This window comes from Aplidium turbinatum, chromosome 5 (assembly GCF_918807975.1).
Source record: "Aplidium turbinatum chromosome 5, kaAplTurb1.1, whole genome shotgun sequence".
In the NCBI taxonomy this organism is placed as follows: Eukaryota; Metazoa; Chordata; class Ascidiacea; order Aplousobranchia; family Polyclinidae; genus Aplidium; species Aplidium turbinatum.
Genome location: NC_137476.1, coordinates 6838698 through 6858340, shown reverse-complemented (window position 1 = coordinate 6858340; position 19643 = coordinate 6838698). Strand labels below are relative to the sequence as shown.

The 19643-nt window shown below is 39.7% G+C and overlaps 1 protein-coding gene across 2 annotated transcripts in view; it reads right to left on the bottom strand.

Annotated features, from left to right (window-relative positions):
* Nucleotides 1–19643, bottom strand: part of LOC145771402 (uncharacterized) — a 50458-nt gene that overhangs the window by 7420 nt on the left and 23395 nt on the right. The window contains exons 3-8 of one of the 2 annotated variants that reach the window (XM_082583163.1): nucleotides 16113–16229; nucleotides 3170–3321; nucleotides 2126–2248; nucleotides 1196–1764; nucleotides 699–838; nucleotides 200–310 (exon numbers count right to left, since the gene is read on the bottom strand). In XM_082583163.1, coding sequence (XP_082439289.1) covers nucleotides 200–310; nucleotides 699–838; nucleotides 1196–1764; nucleotides 2126–2248; nucleotides 3170–3321; nucleotides 16113–16229 — 1212 coding nt within the window. The remainder of the gene's footprint in view (nucleotides 1–199; nucleotides 311–698; nucleotides 839–1195; nucleotides 1765–2125; nucleotides 2249–3169; nucleotides 3322–16112; nucleotides 16230–19643) is intronic. The other variant, XM_082583164.1, reaches the window with a different exon arrangement.

The window sequence follows — 19643 nt, the reverse complement described above, 5'->3', positions numbered from 1 at the left end:
TAATAGAAGACCACTAATCCACTATTTACAAATGAGACTTCAGTGAGAAACAGCCGCAATGACAGTACAGGTTGGCAAAATGGACGTCATTGGAATTGCATGAAAATCATCAACTCATCACTATGGTCCTACATTGTTACATTAATAGCTGATAACTTGCATCAAATAGACTCACACTAAAACCCCTTCTAAGTGTTACCTGGACTACTTGGACCAGCATTTGACTCGCGGTAGCCTGTGTCGGTTATATGTACCATGGGAGGAGTGGCAGTGGAGGCCGGGACAGCTTCATGGAACCCACATGCTGTAACTGCAAGAAAGCATGGGGTGGAAAAAACGTATCAAGGTTAGCCCTGGAAAAGTTCGTTCTTTCTTACACGCAGATGTTACTAAATGAATGCGGAAACTTAAATTTAAAAAAAAATGTGAAAACAAAAGCCAGCATCGAAATAAAGCTACATTGTCGGTCTGTTGCCAGAACTGAGATATTAATATTATAACAACGCTATTTCAGAGTTCAAAAGTAAGGATATTAAAACTTGATTTTCGAACAGGTTCCTTGAAATTCCTTTGCTTCTAAACCCGTTGCTGTTTCAAAAAAACTCCATTTGGAAACAAGCGTTGTCGCATTGTCGGCGAGAAAAACACGATGTTTTAGATTGTAATGATGAAGTAAAATAAACCGAATAGTCTATTACCATGCTGACCTGTTGATGGCGCAGTGACGAAGGGGTGCATTGATGACGTCACCGTGGTGGGTGGGGTCGAGCAGAGGTTGACCAGGGGTACTTCAGTGAAGGTCGTAGATGGGAGGAGATTGTGCTCATTTAATGGCGTCCTGAAATTGATACCACTGTAATAGCCATGACCACCCAATGTGGATGATAGAGCTGGTGCTCAAGCAAACACCAACGCCCCTTATCTTGTTGTGTAAATTTATGGACAGAGAAATTCTGATGCAATCAATGCATGGTGTGTCTTTTTTTGGTGTTATCATTAAATTATATGAATATTGGACTACTTTTTGTGCATTCGAAATTCAGCAATGATATAGTAATATCAAGCAACGATGTACAACTTTTCCGGTACCCTACTGTATACACTTTCGTACTGACTAAAAACACAACATGTTCATCACACCAAAACGACCAATCGTTTAAATGGTTTAATTATTATGACCATACATTTAACTTACTTCTCAGTGGAATAATGGTTGCTGGAGCAAGGTTGGTGTTCGGTACTTCTGCCTTCAGATGTTAAAGCTTTAAAAATATCTTTCGCTAAATTGCCATTTAACTGTTTTTCTTTCAGCTTATCCAAGTCTGTCGTGTTGCAAATTTTTTGAATCTCATTCAGTACTGCTGGGGTTAGCAGAGAGGTTAGACCTTTATATGTGGTTGGAACGCTTGATGAAATGTGTGGATCGTTGATTGGTGTGGAAGATGTCGAGGTAAGGTTCGGTTTCCTACTTTGGTCCACTCCTGCTGAGGGGACGGGGAAAGTTTGGAGGGGGACAGTGGTTGTTTGGGTGCAGGCTAAGGGAATGGTGAAGGTTGTTTGATGAGTTTGCGTGACGTGACTTTGATGAGAGGCTGATTGATACTGGGGCACTGTTGCGTAATGATGCGAAGTTTGCGTGGACAATGTTGCCTGAGAAGCAGAAATATTCCCTTGCAGTGTGGGCGCATTCAGAGGTTTTGTGGCATTTCCTACCACAGACACTGACGGCTGATGCACTACCCCTGGTTGGACGGGTGCAACTTGCTGCAAAGTAAACCATCTGTGGTCACATATTGTTCGCGCAATTGAAATTGACTGATGACGGTTTTCGTTAACGCACATTTTATCGTCCGTTCTATAATATACAACAATAAAAAATCCAGCCAAAAAGACATTTTTATTAAGTTTCTGTTGGACTTCTTTTTTACAGTTAAGTTGATTCAAGTTTACAACTTAAGGCAAAGTTCAAGAATTTAAAGTCAAAATTTAGTTTTAAAAATCATCTTTTATGTTATTGAAACAAATGTATCGCTTGGTAAAATAAACATAACTTCAATCAAAATGTCACAACTAGAAAATAATACAAACAAAGCAACTTAAGACAAACAAGCGAGACCATTCTAACCTGCGCTTGTGAAAACTGATTGTTTGGAGGGACTTGGTGAATCGGAACGAGCATATAAGCTGTGGCGCCCCCTTGTGGTGTAGCTGGAGGCTGAACTGGGACTTGGTGGACAGGCGCAATTATCTGAAACGTTTAAGTAACACATCTAATGTCCGGTGACTTTTAATAGGGCGTGTAGTTGTGTCTCTTTGCGGGTCAAAGTGGGAACAAAATCTACAACGTACATTTTGATTTAAAAAAAAAATTAAACCAGATGTTAAAATGCTTTTAGTGCAAATCACCAATGTATTGAATGATATGGAAATTGTCTATCACGTTTATAAGCTCGAAAATAGTCAACAGTTTCCTTATGCAACAGGTTGCCACTCTAAAATGCTCAGATGAGCCGACTGTTTCTAGGAAACGCTTCCTGTATGTATTTATTGAACGAACTGCGAGATACTTATGTTGTTGTTCAGGGTCAGTAACCCTACAAAAATCTTTTTACCTTTTCTTCAACACCAGCATTTAGCATCAGGTCATTGCTGTTCCTTTTTTTTAATCAAAATGACTTTAAAATATATGGTATTTCATAAAATTACATTACACACTTCTTTCCAAAACATGTTCGCCCCGTTAGCTCAGTTGGTTAGCGCGTGACTTCTGGAACGAAAAAGCTTCAAAATCAAGCAGCGCTGGTTCAACTCTCGGGGTGTGCGCTTGAGCAACGCACGTTAAGGACTGCTCTCCATTCAGCGGCATCTAATAGATGGAATAGTTCCCCGGCAACAAGACTTCAACAATCGGAGACTTCACTCTGTCAAGCTCGGTGGCCGGGCCTGCGTCAGTGACTCAAAGCCTCCACAAGTATGCGAAACTGCCAGGATTAAGCTCTTCAAGAAGCTTTCCCAGCCCGAGGATAAACATTCAATCAATCAATCAAAAGATTCGTGGCAAGTGTTGATATTACTGAGTATCGCAATATAACAAAAAGTTTGTACAATACTAGTTTGCAAGCGAACGTTATTTAAAACTTGCCAACAAGTTTTGAATTTGAAATCTTACTGGAGTGTTCAGTTGAGTTTGTTGGATCTGAGGAAGTTGATTTTGTTGCTGAATTTGCAAAGCCTGTGTGCCAACAGCTTTTCCATCAGCACCGATGACTACTGGTTGAACCATCGGTTGCGCCGGCTGTTGACCGTGGTTACCACAAGCTGCTGTAAAATACACAAACTTCAAAGTATAAGTTAAACAATAGGCAGACATACAATCAAAATCAATGAAGCAAAAGTAAGACATCTGTATGATGTTTTGAAACTTCCCTGGCATGTAAAAGAATCGTTTTAAAATCTCATACGTGACAACAATTGCTTCGATCACATTCTTTGAACATCATTATTAGATTTTTTTCAATCAAACGTAAAGATAGCAATTGCTGTCTTCATATTTCAACTATTACTTGCTGAAGTAAAAACTTTTCATGTTGTGCACTTTGCAATCCCTGCATACATATGTTGAAATGTCCACGAAAAAGAGGGGGTCCTTTCAAAGGTGACTTGTTACATTATATATCGGGAATGTTCATTTCAAAAAGTGAAACCATTTGCATGTACAATTATTCTTAATCTTATCTTTCACAATCAGCATATCGAATCCTATTTAATATATCCTAATTTAAACGTTACTATTAAAAATAATCCATTCAGATTAGAGAAAATAGCAATTTTTAAGACAAGATTCAAGGCTACTTTGCCACAACGATAGTAGGCTGAAACAATCGCACAGAGAAAGAAATAACTTTATTTGCCAAATAGCACTGCGAAAGTTCTGGGTGATCAGGGCCAGAATGTGGTCCAATAGAAAGTATTTGATGAAAACTGGAACATGTTCAGGTTAAAACTGGTTCTCAACGTTGTTAAATGAACAACGAACATCCATAAATGCAATCACAAGAAAATCGCCCAGGTAGCTTCAAAGGAATCACGTCAAATGTTTTCTTTTTAGGTGGTGGTGATCAAGCTATGGATGAACTACACCGACGAAAGAACAGCTAATGGAAAGAGAGCAAGCCCAATACAGAAAAAGAGGCAGCCTGTTTCATGTTCTTAAGCGTTGAACAACTAAAGCAGTGGGCTTTTACTCAAGTAACTGCTGCTCAATAAACCACAGCTGAAAGCGGCGAGCCGTGCAATGAATCTAACATGGCATTTGGTGATTTGAGGAAACATTTCATTCCATTGCAATGCAATTAAAAAGACTTGTAAGAACATTAAACAATAGAGAACTAAAAACCAGTGACCAAATTTTCCACCAATTAGATTGAGATCAAGCTCATTATTCAACACTAACTGGTTCCTTACCCGGAGTTGAAAAAAGTGAAAAAAAGAGCGTTTTTACATTGTTTCAACATCGCCCTCGCTATTCGTCAGATATATACAAAAAGGAAACTTTTGCTGACTGGCTAAAAAGACACACTAAAAACATCCAGTGACAAGGTGTGTAACAATAGTAACTAAATTATTATGTATGTTTTAAGCAACAGCTGGTTGCAAATTAGCATCAGTGAAAAGTTGCCGTAACTTGAATGACATTCAGTAGCATAGCAGGCTCACATCGTTTGCATGGACAATTACATGCAGTTACGTGTTTTAATGAACGCTGCAAACAATGAATTACAGGGTGTTTCAAAAAATTTGACATCATCGTACCGTCTTGTAACTTTGCCAACCATCGTTTATACGATTTCAAATTTTAACAGTACATTCAGTACAGATACAACATAAAATTGTATCTGTGTATCCTTTTACTCTACACAGAGCACAAGCTGGTTTTTTTTTCGCTGAGACTTTTTGGCCATTTGTCCGAAATGACTTGAAAAAATTCGGTCATTTTTTATTTATTTCGGTCATTTTTTCTGATGAAAATATTTCCTTTCAAGTAGCTGATACAAACCAAAATTTACACTTCCTGACTAGCTACAACATTAAGTTTCGCTGAGAAACGTTGTCGTGTTTTTTCGGACATTTTGACCGAATTGACTATATATTTTTTCGGACATTTTGACCGAATTAACTATATTTTTTTCGGACATTTTGCTAAAAAATCGGTCAATGACCGAAAAAAAAAACCCAGGTGCACAAGCAACTTTCTTGTTCGAACTTTTTATGCCATGTTTAAATCTGCTTTCCATCTGGCCTTTTTCTTCCAAATCGTTGCGTAAATGCACGGTGCACAATGTTATCAACGATCTTATTCGACTGTGTTCTAGCATACTCCAGTACACAAAATGCCTTTTTTACGCTATTGTATGGCATTTCTACATCTAAAAAGAAAAACGCCTGAAAATTAAAAAGATAAAGTTTTATGTTTTGGATCTGTACTGACTGTACATACTGTTAAAATTTGAGATCGTATAAACGATAATTGGCAAAATTACAAGACTGTACAATGAGTGTACATTGTACAATGATGTCAAATTTTTTGAAACACACTCGTCGTCGTCTGAGCTTCTGGGGCCGAGGGTCTATCCTTTTACCACCCCAGATTCACGATGTTCCCGGACTACACTGGAAGGCTGCTAGAGAGCAGCCAGTCTTTAGTTTCATCATCCATGACGCGCCCGCAGACCTTCCACTCCGTTAGGTGGCTTGAAGATGGTACAGTCATTGATGATGTGGTCTGCGGTCTGTTCCTCGGCACCACATTCACAGGAGGAGGAAGAAGCCATTCCCCATTGGTGCATGGTTGAGCGGAAAAGGCCGACGCCCGTACGGAGACGGTTGAGGCGCACCCACGCCCGCCTCTGTAGTGTCAGTGGAAAATGGAAACACACTGTATATATAATTATAATATATTTGATTTTCTTTTTGGTAATCATTTTATTGCTTCTTCACAAAACAATGTGTGACGTCTACACAGTAAAGTTCTGAATATACCACTGACACATTGACGACACCTCATGTTGGTATGCAATCTCAAACCTCAAATGCCTTATTAGACAAGAGGGCTTTGGCTTACCACATTAGTCAAATGCCAAGTTTGAATACCGGTAAAACAACACTGACTGCAACAAAATAAACTTGACAATGAAACAAATGTATTGACTTAAATCCTATTTTTGTTAATTTCCACCCTTAGGATCGTCTTGCTTTACCTACAACCATTCACCAGTGTTACTCAACGAGAGGAAGTAATTGTCGAAAATTTTACCCTTACTTGCTGTATATTGATATGTAATCTCACCTGCCTAGTCGTCAGTTGTTTCAGTGGCAGCAACAAACTAAAAATGAAACATCAAATGGTGCTTGTATGTCAAGAAAACTTTCTGTGCCAGCTTGCGACAACAACAACTGCTGAGTCCATTGAGTGAGATACACGTTCATGAACTACCTTTTTGTAAGTAAATTGGGAATAATTTATCCACAAAATCATGGGAATAACGCTCAACAAATCATTAACATTGAACAAACACTTGTCGTCTTTGACCAACTGAGCAAGAACATAGTAAAAGGTTACGTCAGGACAAGATCGTGCAATGAACGAGAGTAACCTTCTCTTTGCCCTGTAGTGACCTTTTTGTTGCAAGCGATAAGAAGCAAGATAAGCAGACGCAACCAATATCAAGCACTGGCAGAAACAGGAAATCCTTTGCAAAACAAACACGTTTGTTTTATAAAGCCGTACTAATTAAAATTTCCTTTTTTGGCAAAACCTAAACTAAGTAATTTTTGAAGTTTTTACTCCAATCCAGAATGATGTCCAGTGATTAAGAATTTCGATTAAGCGAAGGGGAAGGCAAGTAACCCGATCTTTGTGTGCAAACCTGGGCAGCATAGGTACGACCTACAGAACATCTCAGCCGCCAATAAATCCATTTCTTAAGAACACACTAGTTCAAACAAGCAGCAAAACTTTCAACAAAACAAGACATAACTCAGAGCGACCAGTATATACACAGACCTTACCAAATGTGCTAATCTATAATAATGATTGGAAGCTGGAATTCTAGGCTAAACGTACTTTATATTTCTTTGAAAGGATAGCTAAGAGAAACAACATTGCCAAAGTGTGGTCACTGAATCTCAAATCACTGCAAAGCACCTGGTGACACTTCAGGCCTCGAAATTCGTTTTTGTTGACGGCGGACTAACGTGTCCGGTTTGAGCAGCTATCTCGGCGGACAATTTAAGTCTCACGGCCGTTACACCAGTTTTAGCGTCGATCGTCATGCTTAATCACTTGATAATTCTTCATTATTTGAGAGCCATAGCTACGGTTTAGAAGGCTTTTTAAAATTTCAGCAAAGGCTTTCATCAGACCAACGAGGTGCGCTTGAAGAGTCAAAGCGCGGTGTAGCTGCTTAATACGCCGCATAACTGATTAACTTCCACCGAACGAAGTCGTGTGGATTTTTGCGTCACAATGCTCTGGGCACGAGTCGGAAAACTTCTACGCTAACGCCACTATTTTCTGCTGTGCAAAGTTTCACTAGGCATTTTTCTTTAGGTTTATTTTTGCGTGGTATGTGAGTGTTCCAGAGGCTCATTTGTTTATTGTTTCTACGCACGCGTCATCTGATTTGTTAGCGCTTTACCTGCGGGAAGGCGCCTTCTCAAAGGTAGAGCCAGCACTGTTCACTTTACTTTCAATCATTCCAGTTTTCTGTTATTTGCCGTCCGGATGGCTAAAATCTTTTGGTGTTACTGCTTGGTATTTGTGAAAGACTATTTTTAATCCTTCAATAAGAAAATCAAATCAACTTCAAAAATTGTGTGTTAAAAGAAGTTTTAGAAAGGATAGGGAAACTTATGTTACAAGCTCTCTAAATTTAAGTCTCTGTAAACAACTTAGAGGGACGAACCAAATTAAAAATAGTCATCAAAGGGTCATCAAAGGGAACGTTAGAGATGCCCCCACGTACCCGGAATTTAAAAGACATGTAAGCTTTGGGGCCGCTAGAGATGACCCCACCGAGTCGAATTTAAATAGGAACGATAATTTAACCTGGGAAGCCTTACTTCTTGACGAAACCCCAGCGGTCTCTCGATCCCCGGAGCCTTATGTGCCCGAGTCTAACTTTAGGGACACGTATGGGTGCCAGACGACAGGAACTCAGAACTTTGGTGCGAACCATTCTCACAACCCACAAGTAATCCCAAGGCACGTAAGTACTGGTCGTTCTAACATCTATGATTCTCGGCCACCCAGGGAGTCTGAAATTAATTGTACACAACAAGATTCATTTTTTCAATATCAAAACTGTAGGGCCTATCTCGATAGAGCTACTTTGATTGCTTATAATGGGGAGAATATGCCCTTCATATTTTTCAAAAATCGCATCACTGCTTTAATGAAAAGCTGCCCCTTCCAAGAATCTTGCCTAACTTTACTGCAAGCTGCGTGTGTCGGAACGGCTGCGCAAACTATAGCTAATCTTGTTTCTGATACCCCAGGTTTGCCTCCTGAGGCTAGGATTAAAATGTCTCTAGAACGGCTATCACAACGCTTTGGAGTACGTGGTGGCTTTTATGCGGAACCGGAAGTCAGGAAGTATCGTTACGGACCTAAGTGGCAATCGGTGTCGGCTTCTATGTGGAAAGACTACAAAGATCAATTATCACAATGTTTGCTTTACGCCCAGGCACATGACCAACGCGACAAGTTGGAAGGACGGTTTGTATTAGACTTAGCGAAACGACTGCCACTGGCAACACGATCGAAATTTTTAGACTTCCTGTTTGAGCAACATGGCAGTACTAACGAACCTGAGTTTCACAATTTACTTGATTTTGTAGTACGGGAAGAAACATGTCTATCTTCCGACTTCGCCATATTGTTGCTAGGTGATTCTGACTCTTCGGGAGCCAAAATGACGTACAAGAAATCATCTGCATGCCCAGTGAGGCAAACTTCAGCAAAGGTATTTAGTAACAGTAAATATTCCTTTACAACACGCCCTTGTCTTTGTTGTTCGATGAATGGTGCTGAAGAACATCACCGTTTATCACAATGTACTAGATTCTTAAACATGTCTCTTGTAGAACGAAAAAACCTGATCATTAAGGCTAAAAGATGTTTGAATTGCTTGAGTAGTAACCATATTGTTGATGACTGTACCTACCGTAATACTTGTCGTGAATGCAGAGATGATCGAGTTGAAAAGCATCATTTCCTCTTACATCAACTTTATAAGTTGGTACCTCAGTGTAATTCTTCTACAAAAGTACACTACAACGGCAATAGAAATCAGGCACCTGGACGCAACAACAACTTAGAGGTACGTAGCGTCTGTATCCGGAATGTCAAGGCGGCCTGGAATCGTGTGACTGCCGCCCGGATTGTCAATCCTATCAACGGACAGTCGAAGTTAGTTTACTGTCAACATGACCCAGGATCTCAACTAACCTTTGTGTCAAGTAAATTAGTCCGAGACCTGGGTTTATCTCCTTTCGACAATGTATCGTTTAATATGGATACAATGATTGGGAAGAAAGCAACCAATGCCGATTTAGTAGAGTTTAGCATCCAGTCATTAAGCACGGGAGAATTGTTTAACAGCATTACATCAGTAGTCAACCCCACTTGGGGTGATGATGTTCACGCACTGCCACACGTACAGAACGTGAGTGACTATCGGAATTTTGATGATGTAGAGATTTTTTCCTTAGACAAAATGGACACGGTCGACGTACTTATAGGTAACGACAATGCTCATCTCATGTTGGTCCACGAGGAGCGCCCAGGAGGAAATGTTACTGACCCACACGCAATTCTTACTCCTCTTGGTTGGCTGGCCTGTGGTGGGAGATCACCCATAGAGGCGAGCGTTACAAAGGTTGGTAAAACCAGTCTGGCTTTAGAATGTGATGTGATATCTTACCTCAAATCTGAAGTTAAAACTAAAAATCAGGAAATTAATGACCTGAAAGAGGTGATTAGGGAAATCTCGATAAATGACGAATTACCTCAGTTATCTCGTAATGATGTGATTGCAACTCAACAAGTCGAACCAAATATTAAGTTAGAAGGGGAACAATTTGAAATCCCCGTCCCTTTGATGAGTAACATCAACTTACCTAACAATTATAAGCTGGCGGTAGACAGGGCTGCGGCACTTCGGAAAAAGGCTTTGAAACAACCCGACCTTTGTGAATATCTAACCGATACGATGAAAGACTTGCAGTCGAATGGCTATATCGAGCGTATCGATGACGACTCGAGTGCAACTCACGCTACGGGTTGTACATGGTATCTGCCATATTTTGTCACTTCGCAATCTAAGAAGCGCATTGTATATGATGGGAAGTCCGAATTTAACGGCGTGTGTGTAAATGACGTAATTATGTCTGGCCCGGATCTTTTGAATCCGTTGCTACATGTGCTAACTAGGTTCAGGTTAGGGAAATTTGCCTTGATGGCCGATGTTACAAAATGTTTCTTTCAGATAAGACTGCCTGCGAGGCAGAGGAATCTCTTTCGAATACTCTGGTTTGACCAAGATGACATAGAAAACGGCAAACTAGTCCCATTTCGTTTTTGTGTCCACCCTTGGGGTGTGAAAAGCAGCCCGTATGTAGCCTGTTTAGCCTTCAAGAAGATGGCTGAGCAGAATTCCAATGAGGCATGTAAGTTGACTTTAAGTAACGTTCTGCAGAATATGTACATGGATGACTTTATCTTTTCAGTTAATTGCTTGGAAGACGCAAAGAAAATCGCCGATGAATCAATAGAATTATTTCATAGTCGTGGCTTTAAACTAGTAAAGTGGAGTGCTAACAGAAGCGCTATGGATATTTTAGCTGGACTGACCAGTGAGTCCCTGGCGCCTGCTATCCGTGACCTTGATTTACATGCGGACGGGACGTATTTACCGTCTGCCAAGACTTTGGGCTGTGTGTGGCAAACAGAGTCTGATGAGTTACTCATTAAATGCTCTCTAGAGCCCCTGGTTAAGTACACACGTAGAACTATGCTAAGTCAGCTGGGACAAAACTTCGACCCACTTGGGTTTTGTGCTCCATTTTTTGTAAAGGCACGTTTGATCCTTCAACAACTAGCCATCGATAAATTGGATTAGGACGATGAGATCCCTGATAGTGTTGTTAAGGATTGGACCGTTTGGCTCCAGTCCTTGTCGCTCTTGAAAGAATTTTCGTTACCGAGGTGGTACTTTGTGGATGGCATAACGCCAGGCCCAACTGACGTTGTGACGTATCAGTTGCACGGGTTTTGCGACGCTTCTAATCAAGCATTCTCGTCCGTGGTATATTTACGCAGAGTCGTGAATGATATGCCGAGTGTCTCGTTTGTACTCGGAAAGTGCATAATTGTGCTAAAAAATCAGTTTTCCTGGCCTATCGCCAGAAAGGAGTTAGTGGCAGCGGTAAACACGCTGGAACTTGTTAAGCAAGCAGATGAGGCTTTAGGATCTTTAAATTGTGAGAAACATTTTTGGTGTGACTCTCGTACTGTTCTGCAATGGATAAAAAATCCTGACTTGCGACTCGCTAAATTTATTGTAAGAAGGATCGATAAGATCTTGCTACGGTCCAAAGCCTGTGACTGGCGATACTGCCCAAGCAACATGAACGCGGCGGACGTGGGCTCTCGCCCAAATCTTGTGCTGAAAAAAGAGTCGCGGTCGCTTTGGCTAAACGGCCCACTTTTCCTTCAACAGGCGGGTAAACTGACACCCGGACAAGAGACTACTGCAGTCCATGCCATTAAAGCAGATCTATCAAATGCGCCGCATGGTGGAGGTTTAGATCGGCTCATAGAGAGCGCACCAACGCTATATCTGTTACAAAAAAGAACCTCTTACCTTACTGCCTTTGTTGAGTATGTTCGCGCTAAGGCCTTGAAGAGTGAATTTGCCATACCAAAGTTGAACGCCCCTTATCTTGACAACGCACTTAATAACATTGTACGGTATGTTCAGAAATCGGTGTACGGTGATGTAATACAACAGACCAAGGAGGAATCTCCAGAATCCTTTCAACATGTATTAAAGCACTGCATTGCGAATGCCGCTACTAACAAACAAGCAAACCTGAAAGAAATTACCCTTTTAAAGAAATACAGACCCTGCGTGGACAACTTAGGGGGACTCCGCATCGAGGGCCGCTTAAGCAAATCCCCTGCCATCTCATTGGAGACAAAACATCCCTTGATCCTGCCCTCCAGGCATCCGTTAACAAGACTTGTCGTGCTATTTTACCATAACCGAAATTCGCACAGCGGTTCTCAACACACATTACTTTCCTCCAGACAAAGATTCTGGATAGCCAATGGCAATGCTGCTGTGCGGAAATACTTACACGACTGCGCTGTGTGTGCTATAAATAAGGCACAACCCATCAGACAACTTATGTCGGACTTGCCGCAATCTCGTACAACGGCTAACAACAAGCCCTTTTTCAATTGCGGCATCGATTATTTTGGCCCTTTGCTTTACACAGAGGGAAGAAGTCACAAGAAAGCTTGGGGTCTCCTCTTTACATGTATGGCCTCTAGAGCGGTTCACGTAGAATTAGTGACTTCACTGGCGCTCAATGATCTTTTACTTGCATTCTCAAGGTTTTGTGATTTACGTGGGCCGGTTAAGACAGTTTACTCCGACAATGGGAGTACCTTCCAAGCTGCCCAAAAAAGTTTACCTGAAACCCTCCAGTCCAAACCATTTCAAAACTCCTTGAGAAAGGAAGGGATTGACTGGGTTTTTATTCCACCTTATGCTCCAGCCCAAGGTGGTGCTTGGGAATCAATGGTAAAACAAATCAAGAATGTGCTATATCACATCTTGGATACGAACTCACGTAAACCAAACCTTATCGAACTAATTACTTACATAAGTAATGCTGTCCGCATCGTTAATGAACGCCCTTTGATCCCAATCAGTGATGACCCCAAAGATTTCACTGCTATCACACCTGCAACTCTTTTAACTCCATTTTTTTCTCCACACTCCGTATTAGGTCAACCCGCTGAGCGAGATCACCTTAGAAGGGACTATCGCTTCAACGTATCCTTGTCCAAACAATTTTGGGACAAATGGGTAGAATTCTACTTACCATGGCTGCAAGGCAGAAAAAAATGGATTAAATTACGCGAAAACTTAAAACCTGGCCAATTAGTTGTGTTGGGATCTCCAGAAGATATTGCGAAAAGAGGCAATTATCAAATGGGTAGAGTAGAGGAAGTCATTCCTCAAATGAGGAATGGTAAGCCTATTGTAAGAAGGGCTAAAATTGCCATCTCTCAATGTGATGAACATACAGGTGAAACCAAAGTGAAATTGGTCTTAAGAGACATCTCCTGCATTGCCCCAGTTGAGATGCCGTAACTTGGGCCGTGACTTGGGCCGTGACTTGGGCCGTAACTGGGCTCGTAACCTTGGGCCATAACTTGGCTCGTAACCTTAGGCCGTAACTTGGGCCGTAACTTTGAACCGTAACTTTGTACTTTTACTGTAGCCCTCAAACCGAAGCCCCTTGACCTGCTCATCCCACAGTTCGGTAAGGTACTCGAGATCCTTGTTATTTAGGTAGTTTACTCGATCGGTGGGTGGTGGACAACCCTGCTTCCAACGTAATTTAATACGTCTGCTAACTCTATATGCTTTGTACCTTTCGTACGTTTAACATAGCCTACGTGATGCTCTGTGTAGTGGTTTTCTTACGTACGCATTGTGTCAATTTGTGTACCATTACTTTGATACCCTGTGTATTAATCTCTGCTTACGTATCACATCAATTTGTGTACCATTTGCGACGTTTTGCCTTTTTTTGTTTGTTATTTTTTTATTTTGTTATCTGTGCGCATCACGCCAATTTATGTCGAGTGGAAGTTGGCTTCATGTTATTCCTTGCCATTTGCGCCAGTTTGTGTAACTAAACTTCATAGTCAACGTTGTCCGGCAACTCATCACTTTGCGTTATTGTGTTAAATCCGGTGTGATTAGTGTTCGATTCAATGTATATCTATACTTACTCAATGTACTTGTATCGACTCAATGTATATGTATAGCTTACTTCTAATTGTTCTCTCCAGCCTGCTGCAGCAGGCAAGTAATAACGTACATGTTAGTAAATATTTATGTGTAGGCCTGGCAATGACCTCTTCTTTAATCGCTTGTAATTATGTGCCATAATTAGGGGCCGCAATGTTCCAGAGGCTCATTTGTTTATTGTTTCTACGCACGCGTCATCTGATTTGTTAGCGCTTTACCTGCGGGAAGGCGCCTTCTCAAAGGTAGAGCCAGCACTGTTCACTTTACTTTCAATCATTCCAGTTTTCTGTTATTTGCCGTCCGGATGGCTAAAATCTTTTGGTGTTACTGCTTGGTATTTGTGAAAGACTATTTTTAATCCTTCAATAAGAAAATCAAATCAACTTCAAAAATTGTGTGTTAAAAGAAGTCTTAGAAAGGATAGGGAAACTTATGTTACAAGCTCTCTAAATTTAAGTCTCTGTAAACAACTTAGAGGGACGAACCAGTGAGCGAAAGTGAATTTTCTATGGGCCTTTTCTTTCTTACTGTAATACCACAACTCGACAATTTTTTTTCCAACTTGCTGTAATAGCCTACTCGTATAATCTAATTTTGTAACCAACCTTGCCTTATCAATATTACTCGGAGATCAAAGGCACATATTGTGACGTAAGACTTGAACTTGCGCGTGCTCCCATCGATTCTTAGCGAAGAATTCACCTTTGTTACGCTGATTCAATGTCATCAATTGTAGAAACAACGTAAATATTGAAAGATTTTCAGCTTGAATGAAAGCTAAGGGATACAATATTCACATTGTCTAGATGCGCGCTAGAACGCGCGGGAAATTATATTCTCACAACAATTGTTCATGCTATGCAATGACGATTTGTATCGCTAGTTTCTGTGTTATTCTTGGCGGACAAATATGACCGATCTAGAGGGTACTTCCCGCGGACATCACATGCTGTGACGTCGGACATGTCCGGTTGTCCGCCGTGAATTTCGAGGCCTGCGTGACTTTGAAAAAGGATTAAGCCTTCACTTGTTACCAGTGTTGACTGTCGGTGGATGCTCTCCAGACTCCCAAGCACAAGTGCCAAAATCTAGTTCAACACTAGTATAATAAGAGCAGCATATAAGTATTCCAAAATCTCACACAATATACATAAAAACTATCTTTATCATGTAGTAGGCTACTTAAACCACCAACTCATACTGGTGATAGTCAATGCACTATTAAGTGAAGCAAATCAACATCTGGTCAAATTTGACAGTTGCATGTTGACATAACTTGTGATAGTGTGAAATAAGTCTTTATGGTCAACTTAATCCAGCCAACAAATTGCCAATAAAATATTCGAAAGAAATGAAGTACATCAGAAAGACAAAAACATAAATGTATGAAACAAATAATAAATTTACAAGCAGTGTTTCGAATCCTATTGTGCATTGTGAAAATGCAGCAACTGTATGTTTGTGCCCAGAGCGAGTGGACATTTGACTTCCGGGAATTCTGACACAAAACTCTAGTTCTTATTTCGCAAACACTATAATATCGTGAAGTGAAATACAACGCAAAACTGACGTAAATTTCAGCAAAGAATTCTACAAAAGTTGCTGCAAATCTGAAAGTGTTAACATGAAAATGCAGTACCAAAGAAAAGAATGATAAAAAGAAGCTATTCTATGATTCTAAAAGGACTTTGTTTAAACCAAGTAACCATATTAGGATAATGTTTACAGAAAACTGGTGATAAGTTGCTTCTTGACACTGTCTGCTTTGTAAAGTGCTGTGGAGCAACGCATTCTACGATGGATACAGCGCTATATAAAAACTAACATTATTATTATTATTATAAAACAAGCAACCTAATTTCAATGTACACTAGGATTTAAAAACTGTTGTTTTCAAACCAAAAAGAGCAGCCTACTAAATAAACAAAGTTTTTATAGGAAGTATTGGTGCAAACAACTAGATTTCATGACAAAAATAAATACAAGATTTCCTTCACTCACCAAATTGAGATAGTGCGGAAATGTTGGCATTGTTTGTCCCAGGAACATTAAGCAAGACAATTCCCCCAGTGGGAACACCTGGTGGGGCTGCAACTCCACCAACCATGCCGGTTCCTCCTGTAAAAAAACATCTTTAATAAACTAGACCGGGATATGGCAACACTGTTGGCTAGCCCACATTTTACAGCCAAACGAATGCACACTAGACAGTAGACACGTAAACAAATAAAGAACAAGGAAAAGTAAAGAATAAAGATATGATACAGTTTTGTTGTGTGTGATTTAACACTATTTTCTACTCTCTACTTTTCTAAGGGTTGCTTTTTTTATGCTTATTGCCTAATGCCTATGCCCCTGAAGCAAACAACAAAAAATCAAGTTCAAGGTTTTTATGAATCTCTATCGAACTTTTTCCAGTAAAATCATCTCAAAAATGAGAAACAAAACTGTCTATACAAAACCTCCAGTCCTCCACCCAGACAGCATAACTGCACCGGACAATGGATAGTTGAGGCAGGGTCTGCTACTATTCGGTGAGTCCGATTTGGTGAGTTCCTAACCTCTAACCCCTAACCTTAACCCGTAACCCTTAAACGGCAATGATAATTAGGCTACGGTACCCGATAATTTTTAAAAAAAAATTGAAAAAATCACCAAATAAATAGGGATCGGACTCACCGAATTGGACTCACCGAATCGGACTCACCGAAACGGGCCATTCCGGTTGAGGCAATGTCACATCTACGACCTACGTCATGATGAAAGCATTCATGCACCAATCACATCACTCTCATACCAAATCATTGAGTGGTATGCTGCTTGGTGCATCGCCAAAAGTGCAAGTACAGTAGGCTACTTGTCTGCTTCGGAATGGCCCGTTTCGGTGAGTCCGATCTCTTAACATAAAAAAAACCAGTAATGGTTTTTTCAATTTTTTTTAAATATTGGGTACCGTAGCCTAATTATCATTGCCGTTTTAGGGTTAGGGGTTAGAGGTTACGAACTCACCGAATCGGACTCACCGAATAGTAGCAGACCCTGTCTGCTTGTAACACCCATAGACCACAAAAGTATATTTATTGCTTCGCACCTGACCAAAGCAATATGCAACTCTGCCAGCTATGCACTTGTTTCAAATTCTGACTGTCACATTTGTTTGCAATTGAAATCACTCCATTACATCACTGACATTTCTAAAAAGTAATCAACTGAATCAGTAAAGTTTACAGATTAAAAATAACAATGAATTGTCTGTAGATCAGCAAGTTATTGGCACAACTGTGTTGAGAACGAATTCTGGCTAGCCCTATTTTAATTGTCGCTTCCTCTCACTTTGTTTATTACTTCCACTAGCATGCCATATTGCCATACTGCAATTATTGTATTGGATTACTGGTAGGCAACTAGGCATGCACATTCTTACACATCCAAAATAGGAAAATATGCAGAGGGAAAGTACAGCAAGTGTTAATGTATAAACACACTCCATCTAGAGATGAGATAAATACAACATCATGGGGAATATTGACCACAAGAGGTGCTATATTACTAGGGTGGAGTGAAAAATTTTTTTTTTTTCAAATCAAAAAATCAGATTAACCAAAAGTGGCGTATGGACCTAAACCCATAGTTATGTGTTAAGGCATAATAAGTACAAACTGACTAAGTACTGCTTAAAATACTTTCTAAGTAGTTAGTACAAAGGATATGCAAGCAGCAATCATGGATATGTGACAAAAAAACTCAATCCCAAAAATAAGTAGCAAAGACTCATATGCAATAATGTTACAATGTTATATGACATTAAGTTTTAAAATTTACATCTTTGGTTTCCATGAAATTTATAAGAAATTACTTACAATCAGGGTCGCATTATAAAAATTATCATGTGGTGAAAAAATATTGAAAACCTTCAACCTGAAAACATCAGGACTATCAAAGTCAGAAAAAATATATTTCGACTCTGATCCATTGCAAATTTGGGCAAGGCTGACTCTGCTTTGGTAAAGACCCTTGCCAACCTTAATCCACCTCTGTTTGCAATGAGTGTTACAGAAACCATGACATCAACTCATTTATAATTACACGTATCCAATAGAAACACATAGCCAGGGGCTCCGAAAGGGGGAAAGTCGGGCAACTTTTCCCCCTAGCATAACATTGTAAAGGAAAAACGAGTAGTTTTTCGTTTTTTCCATGTTTGAGGGGGCCCATTTTTGCCACTAAAATGATAGTGTACCAACTTAAAAAAAATAAATTTTTGAATGAAATAGGCAGTTCCAAGCATTTTTCGATCATAGTATATGTAACTTCAAATGTATCTCATCAAGAACGAATCATTCTCGTATTAAGGTAAGCGATGTTAAACTGCTTCAAGACGTAAAATTTGATGCTGTTAAGCCTACTGATTTCTGCATCATCAATTTTCTATTGTTTTAACTTGAAAACTGGTGCTGCTGCGTTTGGCTAAGCGTGTGGCCTACTATTTTTGCTTGACCAACATAACCTTGACTTCAAAAACTGCGTTGGCCAAGCGTAAGTCCGCCCTGTTTACGTCTTGAAGCAGTTTAACATCGCTTATCTTAATACGAGAATGATTCGTTCTTGATGAGATACATTTGAAGTTACATATACTATGATCGAAAAATGCTTGGAACTGCCTATTTCATTCAAAAATTTATTTTTTTTAAGTTGGTACACTATCATTTTAGTGGCAAAAATGGGCCCCCTCAAACATGGAAAAAACGAAAAACTACTCGTTTTTCCTTTACAATGTTATGCTAGGGGGGAAAGTTGCCCGACTTCCCCCACTCTCGTAGCCTCTGGCTGTGTATTGCTATTGGATACGTGTAATTATAAATGAGTTGATGTCATGGTTTCTGTAACACTCATTGCAAACAGTGGTGGATTAAGGTTGGCAAGGGTCTTTACCAAAGCAGAGTCAGCCTTGCCCAAATTTGCAATGGATCAGAGTCGAAATATATTTTTTCTGACTTTGATAGTCCTGATGTTTTCAGGTTGAAGGTTTTCAATATTTTTTCATCACATGATAATTTTTATAATGCGACCCTGATTGTAAGTAGTTTCTTATAAATTTCATGGAAAGTAAAGATGTAAATTTTGAAATTGAATTTCAAATAGCATAGTAACATTATTGCATATGAGTCTTTGCTACTTATTTTTGGGATTGAGTTTTTTTGTCACATATCCATGATTGCTGCTTGCATATCCTTTGTACTAACTACTTAGAAAGTATTTTAAGCAGTACTTAGTCAGTTTGTACTTATTATGCCTTAACACATAACTATTGGTGTAAATAGTTCAAATATAGCATTTTCACTTCTTCACGTTATATAGCTTTCAAACTAATAAAACGTCATTTTTTATTATTATCAGCTTATGTAGTTAAAATAGAGACAAAAGTTGCATTAGAGCATATATAAATATGGACCTTCTGGAAATTTTAAGCCAAAAACCAACATTCTAGCTTAACCGGTTTCCAAGTTATGGGATTTTCATGAAATTTGACCC